Raw genomic sequence first — 22458 nt, forward strand, 5'->3', positions numbered from 1 at the left:
GAGCTCTGAAAGTTTTATCAGTATGTTATTAGTACAGTAGTGAGATGTTGAGAGTGGTCAGTTAGTTGTACACTGAGAGGTAAAGCTTGAAAAGGTACAGAAGAAGCTTTAAGGAATAGCCTGTCAGGAGATGGGAAATGGAATGAACAGTGTTCTTCATGCAGTGAAACATGTAGAAAGCAGAAACTCAGATTTTAGCTAGTGGATGGGTTCTGGAAAAGAAAGGGATTTCAGGCAAAAGGTTGAATAGCAAGGGAGAAAAAGGGATTATGTGATCCTGGGCAGGCTATTTATCAAGTAAGCTGCTGAGCAGGAAATCAAGATATAGCAAAAGGCCAAGAGAATAACACGAGGATTACAGCACGTGATGCCCCTTGTCTTTGGAAATCATTCATTTTATATACAGGAATATAAAAATGAGTCCTAAACATTGATTAATGCATTTAATTAAGAAGTAAGAAATAAAAAACATAAAAGAGAACTTGCACAAAAGCATACCATGATAAGAAAATAAAACAATCCAGCAGTTAGCAGTGTTGGACAATTCATAGTTAATTTCAGGCTTTCATATGTCTTGAGCAAAGCCTAGTAGTTTCCTAGAGTTTATATTCTCACTAACTAAATGGTGAAGAAGGGAAGGAAAGGTTATATACTTGTACCCTGTCCAGCAGGGAATCCTCTCAACTCACTCTTCCATCCTGCATGCAAATTCTGTGTCTTAGTTTTTGGAGTTGGGCATAACTGGTTTTCTTTTGACACCTAAGCTTGTTAGAATGGGCTGTTGTGATAGCCCCTAGGGTGTTTTGGGAAAGCAGTCAGGATTGAAGTAGTTCAAGCAGGATAAAGTATGTTTGATTTCATAATTTGTGGACCAAATCTAAAATGGTAAGGCGCTCATTCCCAAAAGCATGGAAAAGGGATATGTATGTGTATGTATCTGTACATAAAAAATAAAATTTACCTGTCACGTGGTTTCCTATAATATTTATCTCCATAGCATAGAAGCAGTCTTCTAGTAAATATTATTGGAAACTCTTGGGTTCTTTTTCCCGCTTCTTGTTGTACCTGGTCTTCCCTAGTCTGCCTGTCATTTCCAGACATATTCCACTGGATGGAATTTGTATCAGTGAGGATAGTTAAGATAATCCTTACTTTATCCATACTGAAGGAATAGTCTTGCTAGATAAGTCACAAAAAATAATTGCAAAACACCTCAAAGATAGGAATCTCTTCTGGACAAAGTAAACTTCACTTCTTCATACGCTTGCTTTTCTTCAGTTTTGCAATTTGGGTTCTTATTTTTAAGATTCTGTGTGTAGTAAAGATGAATGCTGTATTCCTAAGCAGCTGTTTTCCATTCTTTAGTTTGAGGGTTATCAGGATATCTGATGTTTTGCAGGGAACTATGTAAAAGAGGCAGTGTACTAAATGTTGTCCAACCTCTGTCTGCAGCTTTGAGACAATGGCAGAGGGCAGATAGAAAAGGTAGTGTGAAGTTTAGTGCTCATTTCTGGCTCTGAATTCTGGGAAGAAGTAAAAAAATTGTAAGTCCTATCTTAATTCCAGTCCAGGTTGGGTGCATTGCAGCATTTTGGTCTTTTTTTCTTGCCACCATTTAGTACCAGTTTTCTGTCTACTATGTATAAACGCTTTGAATTCAGAGACTTGAACAACATATGCAAGCATGCTGTCTTTTCATCAGGCAGGTCTATCTCAGGAGTGGATCTCTACTGCTGGCACAATATAAAATTTTAATGTAGGCTGTATGCATTGTGCAGAGGAAGACTCATTACTGAATGCTTTGGGAATTAAGTTCTTTTTTTTTTTTTCTTTAAAAAAAAAGTCTGTTTAATAGCCTCTTTACTCCCTTCCCTATTCCTAAGTGTTCAGCCCTGTTTCACATCTTGGAAATCAGTAGAACTGTACTTCTGCTTGCAGTTTCAGTAAGAGACAAGTACATATGATCTCTGTTGTTAGAGGGATTCTTGCTAATTGCAGCCCCATAAAAACAACATAACTTCCCTCCTCAGGATGAGTTTGGCTCTGGGTGGACTATCTTGCTGCATATTTGTGCTCTCAGCTGATCTTTGTAGAATAGAATATTCTTAAGTTGAAGCAGTGACAAGAGTCATGTTCACAGTTCAGATTTAGCACTTAGTGAGCTTTCATTTGTCTTACCCTCATATGTTTGAGGCAACATTACAGTCTTTTTAACACAAAACAGATTGCACAAAGCCTCACGGAATTTCTCAGCTACAAAAAAATACATGACTGGGTCAAAGGCACCATTTAGACTCGTGAGGCAGGAAGTGATGCGGTTACTGAGGGCTAGAATACGCTGTGTTTCGCAGGAAGCTTGGGTCCCATTGTAATGGAGAATATAAATGTAGCGATTGACATGATAAGGTACAAAGCAAATCAGAAAGATCATCAGGACCATGATGATCATTTTGATAGCTTTTTCCTTCAGGTGTTTCTCAACTCTGTTCCCACTCTTTAGGCTTCGGATGATTAATAAGTAGCAAGTTACTGTAGTAACAAATGGGAAAGTGAATGCCACTGCTAAGGACGCAAGGGCATGACGTGATGCCTTTTCTCTGTAGAGCTGCAGGCAGACGGTTGTGTTTTTCATCTCGACTGTCTGCACACTAAGCAGCAGAGGTGCCATTGCAACCCCAACTGTAACCCACAGAAAGGCACATGCCAAATGGGCATAAAGGGACCTGCGGAGCTTGATGGACTTCACAGGGTGCACAATGGCTAGGAAACGGTCAACGCTGATACACATGAGGAAGTAGATACTGGCATACATGTTGAGGTAAAAAAGGAAGCCAGTGAGTCTGCATGGCATCTCACCAAATGGCCAATGATTACCAGAAAAATGGTACACCAGCCGGGTAGGAAGTACGAGCACAAAGAACAGGTCAGCCACAGCAAGATGCATCAGGAAAATGTTGGCAGGTGTGCCTGACTTTTGGTCCCAGATGAAGAGCCAAAGAGCCAGGGCATTGCCAACAAAAGCCAGGATGAAGTCCAGGAAGTAGAAAGTGGCAAAAAGGATGTTCTCGAGGTGTGTCTCTTTGCCACATTGTTCTGACGTCTCCAAAGAGAAATTTGATTGATTTGAGCAATCGAAGAGTAAGCTTGAGGGATCTGCTGGGCCATTCATTTTTCACCACAGTTTTGAAGAAAAAAAAAAAAACCAAACCTGAAAGAATTAGGATAGTATATTACAAAAGAGCCTGGCTTTCTTTGTGAAGATAAAACCCCAACAAACAAACCCAAAAAAACCACCCCAAAAAACACACATGGAAATCAGTGATGTCTCCTGTTTGCTAATATTGGTATTTAATATAAGAGGTCAGTCAGAGTTTAAACGCTTATATTAAAATTCTGAATGCCTCCTGCTCAGCTGGGTTTTCCAGACCATTAATTCCTGTTGAAGGAATCACTATAAAGAGCTAGCTAGCTGATTATGAGCTTGTCTCCAACCTGTGCTGAGACCAGTTGAGTAACAAAGTAGTGAAATGCTTATGTGTCTGGTTAATGAAAGAGTGGAAGTGGGTTCCGTATGTCTAGCTAGAAAGTATTTCCCATGTTTAATTTGAAAGCCTGATTCAGGACTGAAGAGCTGCTAATGATTCAGCTTTTCTGAGCACAGGTATCTGTTGTAAGGTGACCTAGCTTAGAATATCTGTCTTGTTCCTAGAAAAGGTGGAAGACAAGTCAGGTATTGTTGCTATTAAAAAAACCCCAGGGTTCCTGAAAGTCTTTGGGAATTATTTTAGTCTGAAGTCCTGTATTTAAGGCAAATGCATCTAGTTCTAATATAGGAGGAAACTTTTCAGATGGGTAGCAGCATCTTATTTGAACAGCAAAAAGAACTGAATTGACTCAGAAAAGATTATTAGTAAGGCCCATGCTGTCAGTTACTTGTTGAAGTGTCATCCTTCCCTGCAGCTTTCTTCTCCCTCAGAAGCCAAATTCCCACTGTAGCTTATCCAGGGCCTTTTCCAAGTAGCAGCTTAGTAAAACTGAGTTTAGCTTTGCCAGTTTCTCTGTTGTCTGCAGGGTCCTGAACAACATCAACAAAATATGATAAGATTTTCTGGGTGTCTACCCATGGCTTTTTATACATTTCTCATCTGTGGGTATAGGTGGTAGGGAAATGCAGGCAGTCTGAGTTTCCAGCATTGTCTCTGTTTCTGGAATTCCTCAGAGGTGTTACAGTATGAGCAGCAGTACCTCCATCGTGCTCACCATTGCGTTTTGTACTGATTGATCATTTCTCCATAATATTCAATACATGTTTAAATACATCCATTTTCATCTACTGAGATTGAAATTTTAAGGTGGTTGCTTACATTGTTAGACAAAATTTTTAGTCTCGGGCAGAAGCTATGCTATATGCTGATATCTTACATCATTAGACAGCTGATACAAGGCATTATACAATGCATCGAGCTTCCCAACAGAACTGGTTATTCAGATGTCTAAGAATATTGGTGGCTAATCGAGAAACTGAAATGGGATTAAGAACAGACCAATATATTGGAAAATGTAAACAAAATTCCAAGGTAATTACCATCTTTTGTTTGGCTGCTGTCACTTTCAGGTGGACAGAAAACTACAGTAGCTAAGAGATTAATATGCTGGACCGCTTCTGTTTAGTCACAGTTGAAGACATAAAAGTCAACAGAAGGGAGACTAAATGAAATTCAGAAACTGAAATTTCTTCATATGACCACAGAGGGACCTTCTTACTCCATGCACTGCCTAGATACCCTGCATGTTTATGGCACAAAAAGACTCCAGGTTTGAGTATGGGTACTCACTGCCTACTGCCAGCTGCAGCTTCTAGCTGTAGTCGTAGAGATGGCAACAAATTGTTATCTTGGAATTACTGGAAGTGCATGTGCAAGGAAAACTCTACAGCCCTTTTTTCCAAGGGACATTTTATCTATAAAAATACATGTGAAATCTTGCTTTCTTGTACACAAGGAAAGTTCCCTGTTGCAGTTTTCCATATGAATTTCCTGGGTTTGCAGAGGAGCCTGAAATTTTTGTTTCTAGTGTTTATTTGTCCCTTACAAAGTAAAGCCTGCAAGTATTTTTGAACACAAGATTTTGAAGTTTGTATATGATAGTACTGCTGAATGCTTAAATACTTGTCCTCCCTGGATTGAATTAGTTTAAATACATATTTTTCTGTTGCATACCAAAGGAGAAACATTATGAGACAATGCCTTTTTACTGGGTGTTAATTTACAATGGTACCTATCACCTGATGTTCTGGCTATGTAGCCTTTTTTTGTGTCAGGCACTTTGTTTAAATATGCTTTTAATCTGCGAAAAATGTAATCAGGTCATCTTTATATACACACCTGTCAGTGATTGGGTGGTCTGATAGCTAAGCATTACTCTATACATGGTTATGACACCACTGTGAAAGCAGTAAATGCTGGCTTGGACCAGCTGAAAAGGCAGAAGTAAGGGCTGTCTAAAGGAAGAGATAGGGATGTCTCTTGTCTGAATGATAATGATTTAAATCAGTTCAGGAAGCAAAGCAGTAAGCAGATTTATTCCCTGTTTACAAGCTAAATACCAGGGGTTTAGCAGCATGATACATTGAACTGATTCTGTTTGAGCTGATTTCCTAAGGAGTATCTTTGGGATTCAGATTCAGCTTGAGTGTCAGTGCCAGACTTGGAAGAGCCAAGACTTAAAAGTTGAGAGTTTTGTCCTCACTGCTGGCAGCATTGAGTCTGCCATTGATTTCTATCTGGACATGCTTTCACTGCAAAATACTGTGGGGTGGAGTAGAAAGGAGAATGTCAGAGCTATCTAGAAGCCCAGTATGTCAGTGTCAGGAAGGGAGAGGCTTAGAACTAATGATAAAATTGAAATAGATTCAGTCTTTTCAAATTAGTGCCTTCATAGGAGAGCTGCTGTTACCTAATTTACTTTTTAGAGCAAGGTGAAGGGAGGAATTTTTCATTGCCTGGTCAGAAATCAGAAAAGGGAAGTGGGCCTCTTTCTAATTTTGCTTAGGTTTTAAATTAGAAGGGAATATTAATCAAGTTTGGGGTTTTTTTTCACAATTCTGTTTGTTGACGTGAAAATTGTGGTGTAGCACTTGAGTAGGTTAGGAGAAAAGTTGACATGTCAATAGATTTAATTGTTGAGCTTATTTTTAGAATCAATATGTTTTCAACAAAATGCTACAACTTTACAAAAGTAATAGTTCTTTGACAGTGTGTTCTGCAGACAGTGTGGAAAGCCCTCTGCTGTTATTTACAGTTCCACTTCTATTTTGCCTGGGTTTATCCTATCAGTTTAAAATAAATGTGTTTAATTTTTAGGTTTTTTCTTTCTTTTTGTTTGTTATGCTTACAAAAAAAGCACTCAAAGTCCTAGAAAGCTTGTTGTACCAGTCTGTATGAATGCTAAGAGCAAACAGGAAACCTTCCCAAATTACCTAGAATGTGTAGTTTCTGCTAAGCTATATGGTGGAAGAGGCTTTGACTCCACAGACAGAAAACTCCTTTAGGAGTCTGGCTCATTGTCCAATAATTTCCGCTTGGATTGTATTCTTGGTGTTGTGTGAATATTTAGTGATTTACGTATTGCTAAACAGAGCACTGTTTTGGAACGAGCCGTTATCCCAGGCCTCCCAGGGCTGAGCTGTAATGGGAATGTCACTGCTCATTTGAAATGCATGCACACTGACCGTATTTTATGCCCTGTTTCTCTTCTGCTTAGAAACAAGCAAAGTAACAATCCACAAGGCTGTCAGTATAGACACAACCTCATTACTCTTTCAGCAGATGCTATATCTATCATTAATGAAACGACTAATAAGCAGAGGAAATATTTAGCTCATCATAAGTTAGTTACCTGGCTAGTTTGGAGCTTTTATTATAATGCCCACTGCAGATAAATTTGAGCTATATGTTAGGGTTTGTAGTGGATATTAGAAATTCCTGGTTTTGCTCTCAGCTGGAGCAATTTCTGGTTTGGGATTATGCTTGTTTGTAGGTTTTTATGATTATGGTTGTAGTGTCTTGTGAAATGGGAGTGTCTCCTATCTTTCACTGCAAGTAGTCTTCATTAGAAATAGTCCACTTCTGACTGAAGTTATTCTCCTGAAAATCACTCCCTGCTGAGCCTCCCACCTTTCAGCTGAAATACTTGTTTCTTGTGAGCATCAAAATGGTGTCGGAGAGCACTGACATCCCATACAACTGTCAGTTTTCCTGACACAAATGGACATACATTAGGTACAGAAATTTTAAAACTTTTATGTTTTGGAGGAGTGATGTAAAGAAGAGTAAGGAAATTATTCTTTGAAGTTCAAAAAATGCTGCCTGTTCTTAGTTTCAAACATTTCCATTATATTCATCCGCCTCTGCAAGTGTGTCCGTCCACCTCACTGACACCAGCTAAAACTAATGCCGTTAGGAAAGCTCCTTCATTATTCTGCTAACAGAAGTTTGTCTCTTACCTCTTTACAGTGCAGTCCTATGGGTGGAGTATGGGGTCCTTTTGGGGAAAATCTCAAGGAACTCCTTCTGATGACAGCAAACCAAATAGAAGCAGCAATGGTGAAAACAAGATGATCCAAAAGAGCACACAGTTGCAGAGTTGCTGAGGGTGGAGAGGGGAGCCCCTCTATATAGTGTCCTTCTAGCTCTGATAGCGCATTATCAGCTCAGTCACACAACAGAGCAGGAGAGGACACCCCAGCACTGAAGAGCAGTCTTCATCCCAGCTGAGCTCTTGGCACTGGGGTTGCTGCTGCTGTAATAAATATGAATATACTGTATGAATATTCCAGTGTTCATGGTGCTTACTGAAGGCTGCTACTGAACTCGCAGCCGTGAACACAGACTTCTTGGAGTCCCCTGATTATTTTAGGAGGGTGGAGAGAAGCATTGTTTGGGGGAAGTCTGGTATTAATAGACACAACAGGACATTTCAGAATGGGATAATTCCATAATGGTGGGAGTGGGGAGGGGGAGAGGGAGAGGGGCAGCTGCTATGGTAACAGCTTAGCCTGTCCAACACTTCCCTTTGCTTGCAATAGAGGAGGGTCTATGGGACAGCAGAGAGGGTTTGTGAGTGGGGAGGGGTTGATAATGGTTTATCAGTGCAAATGGCTGAAGGCATCTTATTCAGCTGAATGAGAGGGGTCTCTTTCAGGACATTTGCTTCAGGGTCCCTATGTCCTGCCTGTATAATTACTCTGCATTTGACAGTGCTGAATAAAATTGATGCCTTTATGCTGAGATGAGCACAGCTGCATGTTTCCTTATAATGGGGTGCTGTCTGCTTTTTCTGGACTCCGTCTGGGCAGACAGTTCCAGCCCTGGAGAGAGACACTTGCTGACAGTAGGACTCAGATTTGAAGAGAATAATAATGATACTTAGCACTTAGACAGACGCCTGCCAGCTGAGGGTCATAAATGTTTGAGGTCTCACAACAACATCTGTGTTGTATTCTTATCCCCATTTTACAGATCTAAGGGCAAGTGATTCATCACAGCAGAATTTTGGAAGGGGCCCTGCAAAGAACCCACTATTTCAGCCATAAATCTACCCTTTCCATTTGAACTTTTCCTTTTGTCTGCTGTCTTTTGAGAACGACCTGTAAATATCAGCAAGTGTTTCACATAGTGATATAGTGAAAGGAATTAAGCAGGCTTGTCTGTTTTGTGACAAAGAAACCCACAGCAGTCATTCCTCTGTCATTTTTGTTTTATCATAAATTATTCCTAGCCTGCAGCATTGCAGCTAGAGGGGTGGCTAATAGGCAAATAAACTGAATAGCTTCTCCTCCAAACTCCTAAATAGTGGGATAGAACTGGTGGATTCCATCAGCCTTTACAGAAGTTTTTTATGCCTTTGCCCAGGCTTTTCTACCAGAAATTTGGCTTATCTACCTGTTCAGGACTGTACTTGTAACTCTGTTCCTATCACATATTACATTTACCACATAAAAGTGCAAAATTGCATAGTTCTTTATCTTCCTTAACTTGGGACTAGAAGGAATTTTTAGGCAGAAGAGCTAGTATTCAATGGTCTCCTGTTTGTCCTAGCTATTAAAGACTAAGTAATGTAGCCATGGTAAAGGCATTTGAGCAATGTGCTTTGGTTTAATATTTTTTATTCTCTCTCCTCAACTCCCTCCCAGTGCTGTAATGCCTCTGTTGCAGATCCCGTGGTTAGTAATAGAGAGAGGGTGTTGCCACCTTTCCTTGCCCACCTCTCAAAAAGGATCTAGAAGAACTGGAAAGGGTACCTAGAAGAATGACAGGGTGGTATCCCTGATGGGATATAAATCAGTGAATGTCAGTGGAGTATTCTGAGGAAATACAACTCTGCGACTGCTCTATCCACATATTCTTTTCTGTGCAACTGGTGTGAAAGACAGGATACTAAACTGAATTATGTTTAGTCTGACCTTGGAAGGCACTTAGTCTGTTATATGAAGTACGTCCTACAGCATGGACTGTACATTGTTTTAGGAGAAAGAATTTCTTAGTATTTGCTTTTCTTTACTTTGTTCAACCAGGCATCTGTGCAGGCCATGCCATAATCGTGAAAAAGCCAAGGGACTGGGAAAATACATCTGTCAGAAGTGCCACTTGATAATTGATGAGCAGCCTCTGATGTTTAGGAATGATTCCTACCACCCAGATCACTTCAACTGCACCCACTGTGGGTATGTTCTCATATTCTAAACTCTGACAAAAAAGGAGAGAGGCAAACAGTATGGTCAGCAGCACAGTCCTTTCCAAGGCCTAAACTTTGCTGCCTTCACATTGTTGAACAAACAGAAATTGTGTGAGGAGAAATCGAAAGAAATTTGGAAAGCCTACAGGAACTTCAGTTTTATTTTGCCATTCAATGTTCTTTTATCCTAAACCTGAATGATGCTATTTTATATTGAAAATGAAAATAGTTCCTTGGTATGAACTTACCTGAAAGGCTATGTGCAGATTACAATAATAGTGTTGTCCAAAGACAGCTGTTGCCAGCCTATTCAAGATAGTTTCAGTTTGCATTCCTGGATAGAAAAAAAGATGACTTGGTGAGCTGTGTCAGTCTTCTGGCACAGTCCATTACTGTGCTGATACTTGTCTGACCTGAATTACTTACCATGAAGGCAGTATAATTGGAGCACAGTACTGCCCTAGAATGGGTAACGGTGCTGAAGAATAAAGTAAATCGCTCAGGGCTGAGCACAACTAGGATGGTCCTTGTACCTGAGCTCTCACATTCAAAGATAGTTTGAGTCTTTGCACGACACCGCATTGTTCCATGTAAGTGCACCTCATATTTCTGCCAGAATATCTAGCTGAAGACGTGATATTCCATGTATGTTCTCGTCTGGCAAACTGAGAAAGTAGTTTTAGAAAGATGAGTTGATAATAACTGTATTTTATGAACTTAATTTAATGACTCTGCATTTGTAGCACGAATGTTGCCAAAGTATGTTACCTGTCAAGTTTAGTCTTCCAAAACTTCATCTTGGGCATTAAAGAGCTTAACCTGGTGTTCTTACTTCAGGGACATGTTTGTGTTTTCAGGAAGGAGCTGACTGCTGAAGCCCGGGAACTGAAGGGAGAACTGTATTGCCTGCCCTGCCATGACAAGATGGGAATCCCCATCTGTGGAGCCTGCCGCAGGCCTATTGAGGGACGAGTGGTCAATGCTCTGGGAAAGCAATGGCATGTTGAGGTGGGGCCTCTCTGAATCTGAAACTTCCTTCAGGAGCCATTTTGGAAGAGGGCTAGTGCTAGTTGGAAGCTGTAGATATTTATGTGATCTGTAATATATGAATTCAGACAAAAACCAATTGCTTATGTTTCAGGTTGTCTTCACCTTATGCGAGCGAATGAGTACAAGCAGGGTCATCAGGGTTGCCTAAGCAAGCTATGCTTTCACAACAGTAATAACCTTAATTTTAAAATGCCTGAGTTGCATTGTAAAGATTCTTGCAGAATATGGCTCACTGAACAGCATTTACTTACTAATAAATTTACGTATTTACTATGATGTACTTAGATATATCCTCTCCAACCCCAGTTAACAGGTTCATAACAGTGTTAGAATTTGTAATGTCGGCAGAGCCAGTGCAATTCTTGCTATTTAAGCCTTTTCAGCTCATTGTTTCTATAACTTTCAGCTGAGGTGTCACAGCTTGCTCTGAAGTTTTCTAGTGATTTATGTTTTTAGCAATTTAAGCCTCCTAGGGCTTGAACTGAGAGAGATGATGCTGCTCATTTGAAGTGCATTCATGCCAACCATGTTTTAGGTTTCTGTTTCTCTTCTCTGAAACAAACGAGACAGTAGTCCAAAAGTCTATCAGTATAGACACAAGATGATTGCCCTTTCAGTAGGTCTTCTCCCTATCTTTAATACAATTCTTAATTACTACAATAGACTAAATATTTCCTCTTTTCTTTTACTTCCATAAAGATTTTCCTGTCTGAGTTTCATTAAAGCATTAAGGGGTAACAATTTTAAACTGAAAGAGGGTAGATTTAGATGAGGTATTAGGAACAAATTCTCTACTGTGAGGGTGGTGAGGCACTGGAATAGGTTGCCAAAAGATGTTGTGGATGCCCCCTCCCTGGAAGTGTTCAAGGCCAGGTTGGATGGGGCTTTGAGCAACCTGGTCTAGTGGAAGGTGTCCCTGCCCATGGCAGAGGTGTTGGAACTAGATGATCTTTAAGGTCTCTTCCAACCCAAACCATTCTATGATTAAGTGTCTCGTATTGAGCCATGATTTGTAGCCATGCAAGTTTTTCCCTGGTGATGGAAAAGTCTCTTTGCCTGTCACTGATTGTCTTTTTTTCTTTTACAGCATTTTGTTTGTGCCAAATGTGAGAAGCCATTCTTGGGGCACCGACACTATGAGAAAAAAGGGCTGGCTTATTGTGAAACTCACTATAACCAGGTAAATTCTGCCATCTGTACTGTAGGTACTTGCTCGGACTGGCAAATGGTTTTTTTGCATTTTACATACAGAAAGCTATGCAGATTTTGCATAATCTGAATTTGTAGAGGCAATGTAATATTAAGAAATTAGTGAGACTTAACAGAAAAAATAGTTTTTCTTGGTAAATGTAAAAAAGTGATGCTGAGAACAGAATAGAAATGTCTTGGGGATACTGATTTTCCTTTGTGCCATTGACAGAAAAAAACCACTGACCGTGGGTTGTGATTAAAATCCCTGTAATTCTACTCCAAAACTATTTGTGTGGACTTCTTCGATAATTACTTGCTTCCATGGGCCCAAGATAAATGTTACACTGTCTAAAACATAAGAAAAGTATGTTTCAAAAGCTAATCAAACCCTGTTTTTTCTGTATGACTCTACTGAACAGCTATGAGTTTGGTATTTTCTTCTGTCAGGTAAATTAGTCTCTTTCATAAGAGATAAGTGTTACCATTTTGAAAGTAGCTCTAGGTTTCATTTTTACGTTTATGGTTAAGCATCAAGAGATATTTGTCTACAATAAGCATCATACTCTACTGATCTTCTTTTCTCCAAATTGCCACATGTACAGGACTTTAAGATCACATAACAGTGGTAGAGTGTGAGGCATCAACAAAAAAGGTTTTGTAGTATTTACTGGTATGAGATCTGAAGGAACATAGACTATTTGGCAACTGTATGAGAAGTTATTCAGAAGATTTAAATTGGTATATTTGGGGGCTACTGCAATGTCTGGGAATTCTTTGATTGTTAGGATTTAATGTTCACACCAGCTGTGTAATTTGGGGAGCATGAGTAGTCAGTAACATGAGTTCCTGTTCTTATTTCTTTTGCTGTGCAGCTCTTTGGAGATGTCTGCTACAACTGCAGCCACGTGATAGAGGGAGATGGTAAGGTTTGTTGTCTCCTTGTTTTGGGTTGCTGTCCTTGTTCCATTTGTTAGTGCAGCTGTTGCAGTCCCACAGTTGCAAGGCACCAGTGTTTCTTTTCACATCTGGCCTGATTTGAATTTGGATACAAATCTGAATTCAAATAATCCAGTAGTTTCCTTTTATTTTGTGCTTTTGTTTTTGCAGTGGTATCGGCTCTTAACAAGGCCTGGTGTGTGAATTGCTTCTCCTGCTCCACCTGCAACATCAAGCTGACTCTGAAGTAAGTCAGTGTTTATATTTGGACCATATGAGACATTTGCCCCAAGGCAGAGTATCAGCTTGGGGGAGCCATGAGCCAGTGCCTCTCTGAGGGGCAATATACCTTTTCTCTGTGGGAGCGGGTGGTTATAATTCCACTGATTTCAGAACTAAAAGGGAGCTGGGACTCAGCATCCTCTCTAATTTATTTTGCTTCGTTAACCTATTCTGTAAGAAGGTTGGGTAAGGGGAGAACTCATTCAGCAGTACGGATGGAAGGCTCTAAACTTCGAGTAACTGCCTGTCCTGAAACACCTGTGGCCTCCATGTCTCCTTAGTCTGGATGCTTCCCTCAATGACAGTATTTGCAATTGCATAGATTATTTTGAAAGAAAATCTTATGCTAGTTATCTCAAACATGTACAAGAGGGTACAGAAAACAAAGCAATCCTACATTTTTCCTTTCTCGGGTTCAAAACCTTATCCTACCATGCTGGGTTGGCCCCACTGGCCTTGTGTATGAAGGAGCTTTAATTCATCACAAAGAGGACCTTTGAAGTGACACTTCCATTCTACGATAACAACATTATTATTCTAGACTGTTACATACAAATATATAGCAAAATATTGCTCCTTATTTAACTAGCAATACTAAAGACCCTAGTTCCCTGGTAAGAACCCAGTCTCTGTACTTACATGACTAGATGAGGAAGTGAGTTGTTTTATACATGCAATAGAACACAAACGACAGCATTTACATAGATACACGGAGACTTGATTTAGTGAAGCATATAGTTTGCAAATACCATTTTAACAGCCCACTGTTCTTTGTGTTAAAGGAATAAGTTTGTGGAGTTTGACATGAAGCCTGTATGCAAGAAGTGCTATGAGAAATTCCCTCTGGAGCTGAAGAAACGCCTGAAGAAGTTGTCAGAGCTGGCATCCAAGAAGGCACATCCCAAAGCTCTGGATTTAAACTCTGCTTAAACAGGTCTGTCAGTATACTGACTGCACTCTTGCAGGCACAGGCTGCTGCTCACAGCAGCTGTTGATTACAGAGGCAATTACTAAGAACAAGTGAAACCAAAGTAGTACCTTCCTGTGCTTCTGGTAATGTAGCTTGCATCTTGACTATCCCTTTTCTCAAGCAACTGTCTATTAACACTGGCAGAAAGAGAAATATGATTTCTGCTTGAGCAGTTTACAGTCTGGTTATTAATTTGCTAATAACAACTTATTCTGCCTTTGTGGAATTGTACACAGTCTTTCCTTCCTCAATTGAACTGTAGTTCTCTCTCCATTCCTCTATAGTCTGAGGAATTTGGAAACAGTGGTTGAGTGTAGGGGTGGAAGAAATGAGTGATTTGATCTTTTTCAGTTAAAGTATAAAAATTTCTCTTCTTACCCTAGGTGAAGACATTTTTAATTTTTTTAATATGTAGGCAGATACTCTGAAAGCTGTCACTCTTTGCTACGTGCAAAATGTTCTGGTCTTTCTCCAGATTCCTACTGAGCGTATATGGATGCTGTAAGGTCCTTCTGGTTTGCAGGTTTACTGGGAAAGCCCAGGAACCAATACATACGGCATCTGCACTGCCCGCTTGTCTGGCTTAGGTCCAATGTTAAGACAGCTGAAGAAGTTTGCTTTGCTGCTTCCCTGTTCAATACTAAGGAGATTTCAACTGTCAAGGCCATGTCAGCCTCTTCAGAATACTTGGGCTCTCCTTAAGGAGGAGGTGGCTATGGGAAATGAAAGATTTTGTTAGAAACTGACACTATAATTTTCTCAGTTTGTTCTCTACTACTACATAGGTACTAGAGCTTCTAATGGTCAACACAAAGCATGTCCTATTCACTGGCATAGCTGACGTTTCTTGAGGCAATGTGGCTGGAGCCTTGGTTATTCTTTTGCATGATGAAATCAAATTGATAATATGGTACCAATTTAAGTCCTTCAGTTTCCCCATCCTCACTTTATTTGAAAGATGAGTATATGCTTGTTGGTCACACTCCAGATAGCCCAATTACATGAAGGGGTTTCTAATATTTACAGTTTGTAGCAAGTGTGGTCTTATGCAGAAAAAAAACAGGAAGTATTTTTCTTAAAATTTTCACCCAAATAAGAGTTTTCCATCACCTATCTTCTTAAGACTTGAGTGTACTTAAAGAGAGGACCTCAGACATGAATCTCTACATCTTAAGCATATAGTTCTGCTCTGTAGTTTTGCCTATCACTGGTGAAGTTTCACTGGTCCTACTATCTCTGCTAGTACAACCCAAGGAATTTACTGGTTTTGAACATTCTTCATATTGCTTTAGGGGTGAGCCATCAGCACTGCTGTTCCTGAGTCCACCTGTGTGTTGTATAATCATGGTGAGCTTCTGAGACCTCTGGAGGTGTCCCCCATAGTTTCTTGTGCTGAACTAAGCTGAGCAGCCTGAAAAATCCCTTTCCATGAATAGTTGGATACTGTGCCTGTTCTTTTGCGAGGTAGAAAGGATGAAAGGCACTGGAGGACTGCTGTTCCTTGCATGATTTAAATCTTCCAAAAAGTGGCTAGTTTAGTAGGTCAAATGAACACAGCAGTTGGGCCTAGACACCACCCTGCAGCCCCAGGTGAATTAGCTAGCAAGAAGTTAAAGCTTTCTCACTTCTCGTATATGTAAGCAGCAACTGGATTGGGGCAATAACCTGCCTTAAAATTGTCCTCACTACCATCACACTCTGCTCAGAATAGATCTAAGCAAGATAATAGCTGAATCATTGGTAGCTGTTAACACACTTGCTGTAGCTAGTACCCATGAAACTGCACCAGTGATATTACAGAAGTGGTAGGAAATCCTGGTTAAGTGTGTGCAGATAAGAATCCCACGTGCGAGACCATCTCTTAGATACTTACTGGCTTTGCTAATTCAGTTTTCTTCAAGCTGCTTTGCTTTTTGTTGCTGTAAGTTACCCTAAACTTTTAACTGGGATATACTGCATGCACTGTAACATTGATGAGGGGATAGGCCTAATTATAACAGTAGAACTCTTCCATCTTCTGACCAATATGCACGGTAGATTACAGTAATAGTAGCTGCTTTTGTCACTGCTTTAGGAGAACACGTGGCTAGGCACTGTTCTCTCACCAGCCTTTAAATGGTCTTTCAGTTAAGGGCACAAAGAGCAGCATGTCTTTTGGTGCAGCAGTATGTGGCCACTGCAAAGACCGGTCTTGTAAGCCTATTCTGTGGAATTTTTTTCACAGCATAAAACACAAGAAATACTCATCTAGGTGCAGTTCAGTATGTTATGCAGATTCTTCTCAGCATAAAGCATTCAGGTCTGTTCCTATAATCTTAGTCACAGGCCAGATCTAATGCTAAATCTGAGTAGCTGTGTATCTGCAGCCTCCTGAGAAGATGGTGGAGGAACACACAGCTGCATAGCTACTAGTAAATTTGGAAAGACTGTAACTAGCAGGCAGTAGGTAATATTCTTTCAGTGGCCACTCTCAAGTTCAGCAATGGAAAATGCATGTATGTAGAGGTGAATGGAATTACTTTTGTACTGCAAGTAGAGATTTAGTGTGTGCTCTTACTTTGTCTTATGTTAGAAATTTAGTAGACCTAGTAAACTTCAGTGTTCAAAGGACAATTGATATCATTCTCTCTGATAAGCTGTTCAGTTCTCTAGGATTTGGATTATGTCCTTATCTTCAGAGCATTTCCCAAAACTGGGGGGGGGGGAATCATCATAATCTCTGATCTCTATGTTAGTGGAGGGTGATGTTTTCTTAGTATCTCTTAAATTACTATTTTTTCACAATTATTTTTTTTATACTCCTGCTGCCCATAGCCTGCAATGTGCAGAGTTACAGCAGTATTATATGAATAATACTGATATACCTTCTGTGGAACAGTGGAATTGAAGGAGTAGGAGAAAGAACTATAAATAGTTTAAATGAATGCATCTTCCTCTACTTCTTTGAGTCCACTTTTTAAAAACTAAGTAGAATATAATGCAGACTTATGAATTCTCCTTAGTGTGTTGATAGGCTGAAAGGTTGGGTTTTGTTTTTTGTTTTTTTTTCTTAAATAAAGTCAAGGTCTCAGTCAGAAATAAGCTGCATGCTTTTTTCCATTGCTGTAAATAGACATGCTGGCCAAATTAATCCTAGGTATTACACCACTGGAGAGTATAGATTTATATCAAGGTTGAACTTGGCTCAGAAGTCTACGCTTACTAAAAGCTGTTGTCTCATTATATACATTTATAGTTTACATTTATATTTATACGTACTGATTTAAAATCACTAATATTCACTGAGTACACTTGAAAATGGTTTTGCTTTTAGAAACCACAGTATGTGAAGCTTGTTTGTATTCAAAGGGTCTGTTAATCACTTGCAATCTTTATAGCAACCTAATCTCCTCTCTAGGGTTTGTATCCTGGTCTTTATTTTTACAGCAGTCTGTGCAATGTAGGCAAATATTGTTCAACCTTCTGTACAGAGAGTTTCTAGATGTTGCATGTTTTGTATTCGATGATGTGACTGACACTTTTTTAAAAAGTGGTTGGATGGTGAAGCAATAGATTGGAGGCAAACATGTAATAAACATGGTTGTACTAGCCTGTAAAGCACTATTAAGTGCTGAGGATGGTATAGACTGAGTAAAAGAATTAGCAGCTACTTGCCTTGGTTCAGGCCTTGATGAGCAGTGTGGATTCTGCACCATGTGGAGCTCTCATTTTATCACAGATTGCTTGTTCTAACCAAAACATGTGGTCATGGATTGAAATGTTGTAATACTGTACTTTTTTATGTTTCTGTAATAAAGTTAACTGTAATACGGTTTAAATCTTCACAGAAAAAACAAATGTAAAAAGGTTGTATATTGTACAGTAAAAAAAAAAAAAAAAAATTACATTTGCAGTTGAGCCAGAGAGCATTATGCACTCTGAGGAACTCTGGGGATTGCCCAAATCTGCTGCAATGTCATGACGAATTCACATTTTGGACCTGTGCTGCTTCCGTGGTGCTATGTTGGTTGATAAGGATGTGCAGAAAGGGGTATCATCCTTTTAGAGGCTGTGCTGTACAAATTGTGAAATTGTGTTGTGAATATGACAAGTAGATGGGATGTTGTGATCATTTACACACTGCAGTGGATGTTTGGTAGGTTTAGGTTACATGGATCTAGAGTGAATATTCAATTTTCTTGTTAAAAAAGACAGTATGGTTGATTTTCTGCAGTGTTTATTTAAAAACCAGAAACAATACAGTTTGACTGCAAAATTTCTTTTTGTACAGGTGAAGTATTGAATGCTTCTCACTTATAGCCAGTTAGATCAGACATAGGATGACAAAACAACTCAAAGTCATATCTCAAATTTTTCCATTGCCAGCAATGGATATTGCAGCAGGAATATCTAATTGCATGCAAAAGGATCAACTATTCTGACAAGTGTGGCACTCATTTAGATGCACAAAGAGAGTGGGGGTCTTCCCTGCCACCCATGTACAAAATTCCCATTAGTGTTTGAATTTCACAAACACACATCTGAGGGAACAAGAGAACCATTGTGCATTCATTGGCAAATTTGAGAGATCTAGCAGAACTGCTTTTCCAGCACTGCCAGATCGTGTCTCAAGGAACTTGGTGTGAATGCTTTAAGACATGTCCATGTTTCACTGTGAGCAAGGGAGGGCTTGTCATTGAGGAAGGACTACTTGTTCTCTGATGGGGTAAGCACCTAAGCTTACTACCACCACAGTGCATATATTCTTTACGCACTCTGAGCACACCCTGCTTCCCATAGGACCAAATTTGTGTGTTTACAAAGGTCTGAGGGATGAACAAGTGCTGAATCAAATTCATGAAATGAATTCAGGAAATAGAAATGATCAGGAGAAATTAAAGCTATTATTTTTGTCTCATGAACAAATGTCTGCATAACTCCAAGCTGAGAACATTTTTATAGAACAGAAAAGTCTCTTTTCAACACATCTGTTACACTGAGTTCTTCAATTCTGATTTGCACTGAATAGCACATCTATAACTTGAAATAGGAGCAACTGTGTAAAAGTAATGGACCCAAAATCCAGACTCATTTCGGAGTTTGTTTATGCTTATTAGAAACTGCATAGTAGAAAGCAGTGATTAGTTTCCAAGTGCATTATAAAATGTGGAAGAAAGAACACTATTTAATTTAACCAAGGCAATGGTAAACCAGTGAACAGCCTGCTAATTTAGCAGCACACAGGAATGACAGTTATATTCTGACAGTAACTGGCTGTCATAGTCTACTGTAACTTGCAGCACGTAACCTAGTGATAAAAGGATGAAACCCAGCATCTCACCTTTCAAGGTGTCCAGTTATCCTACTACTAAAGGGCATTTCTCCACTTCTAGAATTTCCAATAGGAGGAAAAAAATAACATTACCTTTGTTTGCAAAGACTCAATGAGTTTATGCATTTGGTAAGAGCATATACAAGGGGCCATTTCCTTTCCAAAAGGAAGACAGCTCTTAATGTGTCTTCTCTTTAAGAACAGAGGAGAGTTAGAGTATCAGAAGAGACTCTCATATTAGGTTCCTCTGTCCCCATATTACATTAAAATCCAGCTAAACTTTCTCTAAATCCAAAATCTGATTGGAATTCTCTTACTACATCTAAGACAGACAAATGTTACAGATATTTGAAAGCACACGCTCACTTGAACTTCTCTTGTGGTAATATTTCAGCAACACAGTTCATTCAGTGTGTGATCAGAAGACTGATCATCAAGATTAGTATTTTGTAAAAGGCATTTCTTCTGGGAGGTGAGATTACAGGTAGTTTGGCACAGGTAGAGGTCATGGGTTCTATTTCTGCTCTCAGGCTGGGAGGTTCTTCTGCTTGTTTACAGCATTCATTAGCAGGCGTACATAGGATGTTAACAGGTCATCCATTTTGTAACCCTGTCAGAAAAGAAAAAAGCCTTAAGTCTCTCAAAGAACTCCAGAAGCAAAAATAACTCTATTTTCCTCCCTGTTTTATCTTCTTCTTAGGTTCTTGCCTGCATGGACATCTCCTCTTCCAACAGCTGTCACTGTTTTGATAATTATTCATCTATTCCTCCGTTTGGTCTCCCCTTCATAGATTTACAAAACTTTACAGAGCATAGCTCTACTGTGTCCTTGTCATTCATTCTATAGATTGACATCTTGTACTTAGGAATCCAAGCATTTCTGTGAGCAAAATTAGCCCTTAAATGTTTTTATGTTATCTTTACAAATTTACCTTTAAATATCAACACAGTGATGCTTGTCTGAGTCTGTGGACAATCTGAAACCAATTCTTAAAAAGGTGGTACCGCTCATTGAAAAGTGTAAAATCTTACAAGGATGGTGTTACTGCATAGATGGATCAAATCATGCAAGACAAAAAGCCTCTAGTGTAGTTTTGTGGGTAAATGCAGTCTTTTCTTAATGTCTCAGATAGATAGAATATTGATGTCTGGGAAGAATTTGGGAAATTACTGTTTTTCCTTGTCTCCACCTTACGTCATTGCATCAGATGGCATTATATAGCACTGAACCAGTTCTAAACTGTAATTTTCTTGACATAGCAGTGATGCTTTTTGTATCTGCACTGGTTTTAACATCTGTTTTGGCAACATTGTTTTGTAGCAATTCTGGATGTAAAGGAAAAATTAAGAGTTTCTTGTGCATAAGTTGACAAAACTTCTTACCAGAGATGTTTCGCATAAGATCCGGCTTCCTCGTACCAGGTTCCCTATTGTCATGTGAAAGTATGTGCTCCCACTGCTCCAATTGGAGATTTTATTGAAGGGGTAGACTGTTAAAATATCCTGTAAGGGGAAAACAAACTGAACTATAGAACCTTTCTCAAATGAAATTGGACTGTCATGTAAGAAAACCTGCAGAGCCAGAGAATTCTTTTTCTTCCCCACTTCATTTATAAACACAGTGAATCAAGGTAGGTCTTGCATCCAGACTGGTGATATATTGTATTTTCACCAAGCAAGTGAGTCTTAATCACTCTAATGAGACTTCTTTTCATTATATATTGATCTTTGCCTTAGCACACTGCAACTATATTTACAATAATCTAAAACTGGCTGGATATTTGTTTTCTTATTATGGTAAGAGCAGACTATTTGGGTTAGAGAGCTGGTAAACACTGTCATTTGACTTGATCTTTTAGACAGCTTGGGTTTCCTGCAAAGCATTTTTCTGAAGCAGGTTCCCTAGTGCACTGTCCATCCATCTGCCTGATCTTATCACTTTGCCCAGGTCCATCATGATTACCACTTCTTTTTTCAGAGATGCTCTACACTGTTTCCTTTCCAGTGTAGAAACTGTAATGAAGCAATTTGAGGCTATGACATTTTCTTTGGTTTCACACAGAAAATTAATAGAGGGACTCTATCCTCTCCTACCATTCAGGGAGAAGGTCCTGTTGCTGTCCCTAAATTAGCACAGTCAATTAAATCCTTCCTTAGATAGACGCTTGAGAAGGAACCTTAAAAGTTACCTTTGTCTTCTGATGTATCAGTGAGACTCCTTGCTTGTTGATTGCAATCAGCACAATCTCCGGGAAATTTGGCTCTGAGGTTTGCTATAAATGAGTAACAGAGCAAGATAAGGAGAAAATAAAGAAATTATCCATATCAGGTGCATAGTGACCTTTAACAGTGTCCAGTACTGCTTGTTCTCTTTACCAAATAAACACTGAAACTTAAAGCTCTTCAATATTATGTAACTATTGCTAAGGATTACTTTTTTGGCCATGTATTGATGACTTGAGCAGCTGCTACATAAAAGCAGAATCAGGTCTGGTATTGCCTAGGCTATCTGATAATAGGATCGATGGTTGGTTGTAAACCAGTTAATAGCCTAGTGAGAAGAAATGAAGGTAGCAAGTGGGAAACGATTCCTGGAGGTATTCACTGCAGAATGAGAAGATTAGTACAGTTCTGTTCTGAGGGAAGAGTCCCCAGAGATACAAGATTTGGTAGCATTTTGTTGTGGAGAACAAAGGCAGGACAATTAAGTATCTACGTAACTGAAAGCCTTCCATCTACTAAATAATTGTAATATTAGGTATTACAACTGGAACAACAACATAGCCAGTATATAACAGGCAACATAGTTCAGAATGGATAAAGAACCTGTCTCCCTACTTTCATGGAGCTGAGTTTTCCTCAGTAGATGATGGGAATTCAGCTTTATAATGTATTCTTACTTACACAGATACGGAATTATAGTCAGTCCATATCCCCCAGTGCTGGTCTACTACCAAAGCCATTCATACAGTCCTTTAAACAT

General features: G+C 39.4%; 3 protein-coding genes across 7 annotated transcripts in view; 1 reads left to right on the forward strand and 2 right to left on the reverse strand.

Moving 5' to 3' along the window:
• Nucleotides 1–22453, forward strand: part of LIMS2 (LIM zinc finger domain containing 2) — a 38996-nt gene extending 16543 nt beyond the window's left edge. For 2 of the 3 annotated variants that reach the window (XM_075032038.1, XM_075032040.1), the window contains 6 exons: nucleotides 9575–9724; nucleotides 10593–10743; nucleotides 11873–11965; nucleotides 12849–12897; nucleotides 13084–13159; nucleotides 13977–17982. In XM_075032038.1, coding sequence (XP_074888139.1) covers nucleotides 9575–9724; nucleotides 10593–10743; nucleotides 11873–11965; nucleotides 12849–12897; nucleotides 13084–13159; nucleotides 13977–14124 — 667 coding nt within the window. In that variant the 3' untranslated portion in view covers nucleotides 14125–17982. Of the gene's footprint in view, nucleotides 1–9574; nucleotides 9725–10592; nucleotides 10744–11872; nucleotides 11966–12848; nucleotides 12898–13083; nucleotides 13160–13976; nucleotides 17983–20175 lie in introns of those variants that run through there. The other variant, XM_075032039.1, reaches the window with a different exon arrangement.
• GPR17 (G protein-coupled receptor 17) lies at nucleotides 448–7766 on the reverse strand. Its single transcript, XM_075032037.1, has 2 exons — nucleotides 7505–7766; nucleotides 448–3208 (listed from the first exon to the last, which is right to left on the reverse strand). Exon 2 carries the CDS (start codon nucleotides 3167–3169, stop codon nucleotides 2135–2137), a length of 1035 nt encoding a protein of 344 aa, XP_074888138.1. The 5' UTR covers nucleotides 3170–3208; nucleotides 7505–7766; the 3' UTR covers nucleotides 448–2134.
• Nucleotides 19518–22458, reverse strand: part of MYO7B (myosin VIIB) — a 51399-nt gene continuing 48458 nt past the window's right edge. For all 3 annotated transcript variants that reach the window (XM_075032036.1, XM_075032034.1, XM_075032035.1), the window contains exons 46-48: nucleotides 21665–21748; nucleotides 20859–20978; nucleotides 19518–20085 (exon numbers count right to left, since the gene is read on the reverse strand). In XM_075032036.1, the coding sequence (XP_074888137.1) occupies nucleotides 20002–20085; nucleotides 20859–20978; nucleotides 21665–21748 (288 nt within the window). In that variant the 3' untranslated portion in view covers nucleotides 19518–20001. The remainder of the gene's footprint in view (nucleotides 20086–20858; nucleotides 20979–21664; nucleotides 21749–22458) is intronic.

The sequence above is a fragment of the Buteo buteo genome, chromosome 7 (assembly GCF_964188355.1).
Source record: "Buteo buteo chromosome 7, bButBut1.hap1.1, whole genome shotgun sequence".
NCBI lineage: Eukaryota > Metazoa > Chordata > Aves > Accipitriformes > Accipitridae > Buteo > Buteo buteo.

Excerpts from the sequence above, each read along its gene's own strand:
- GPR17 (XM_075032037.1), bottom strand. The coding sequence starts at position 3,169 with ATGAATGGCCCAGCAGATCCCTCAAGCTTACTCTTCGATTGCTCAAAT.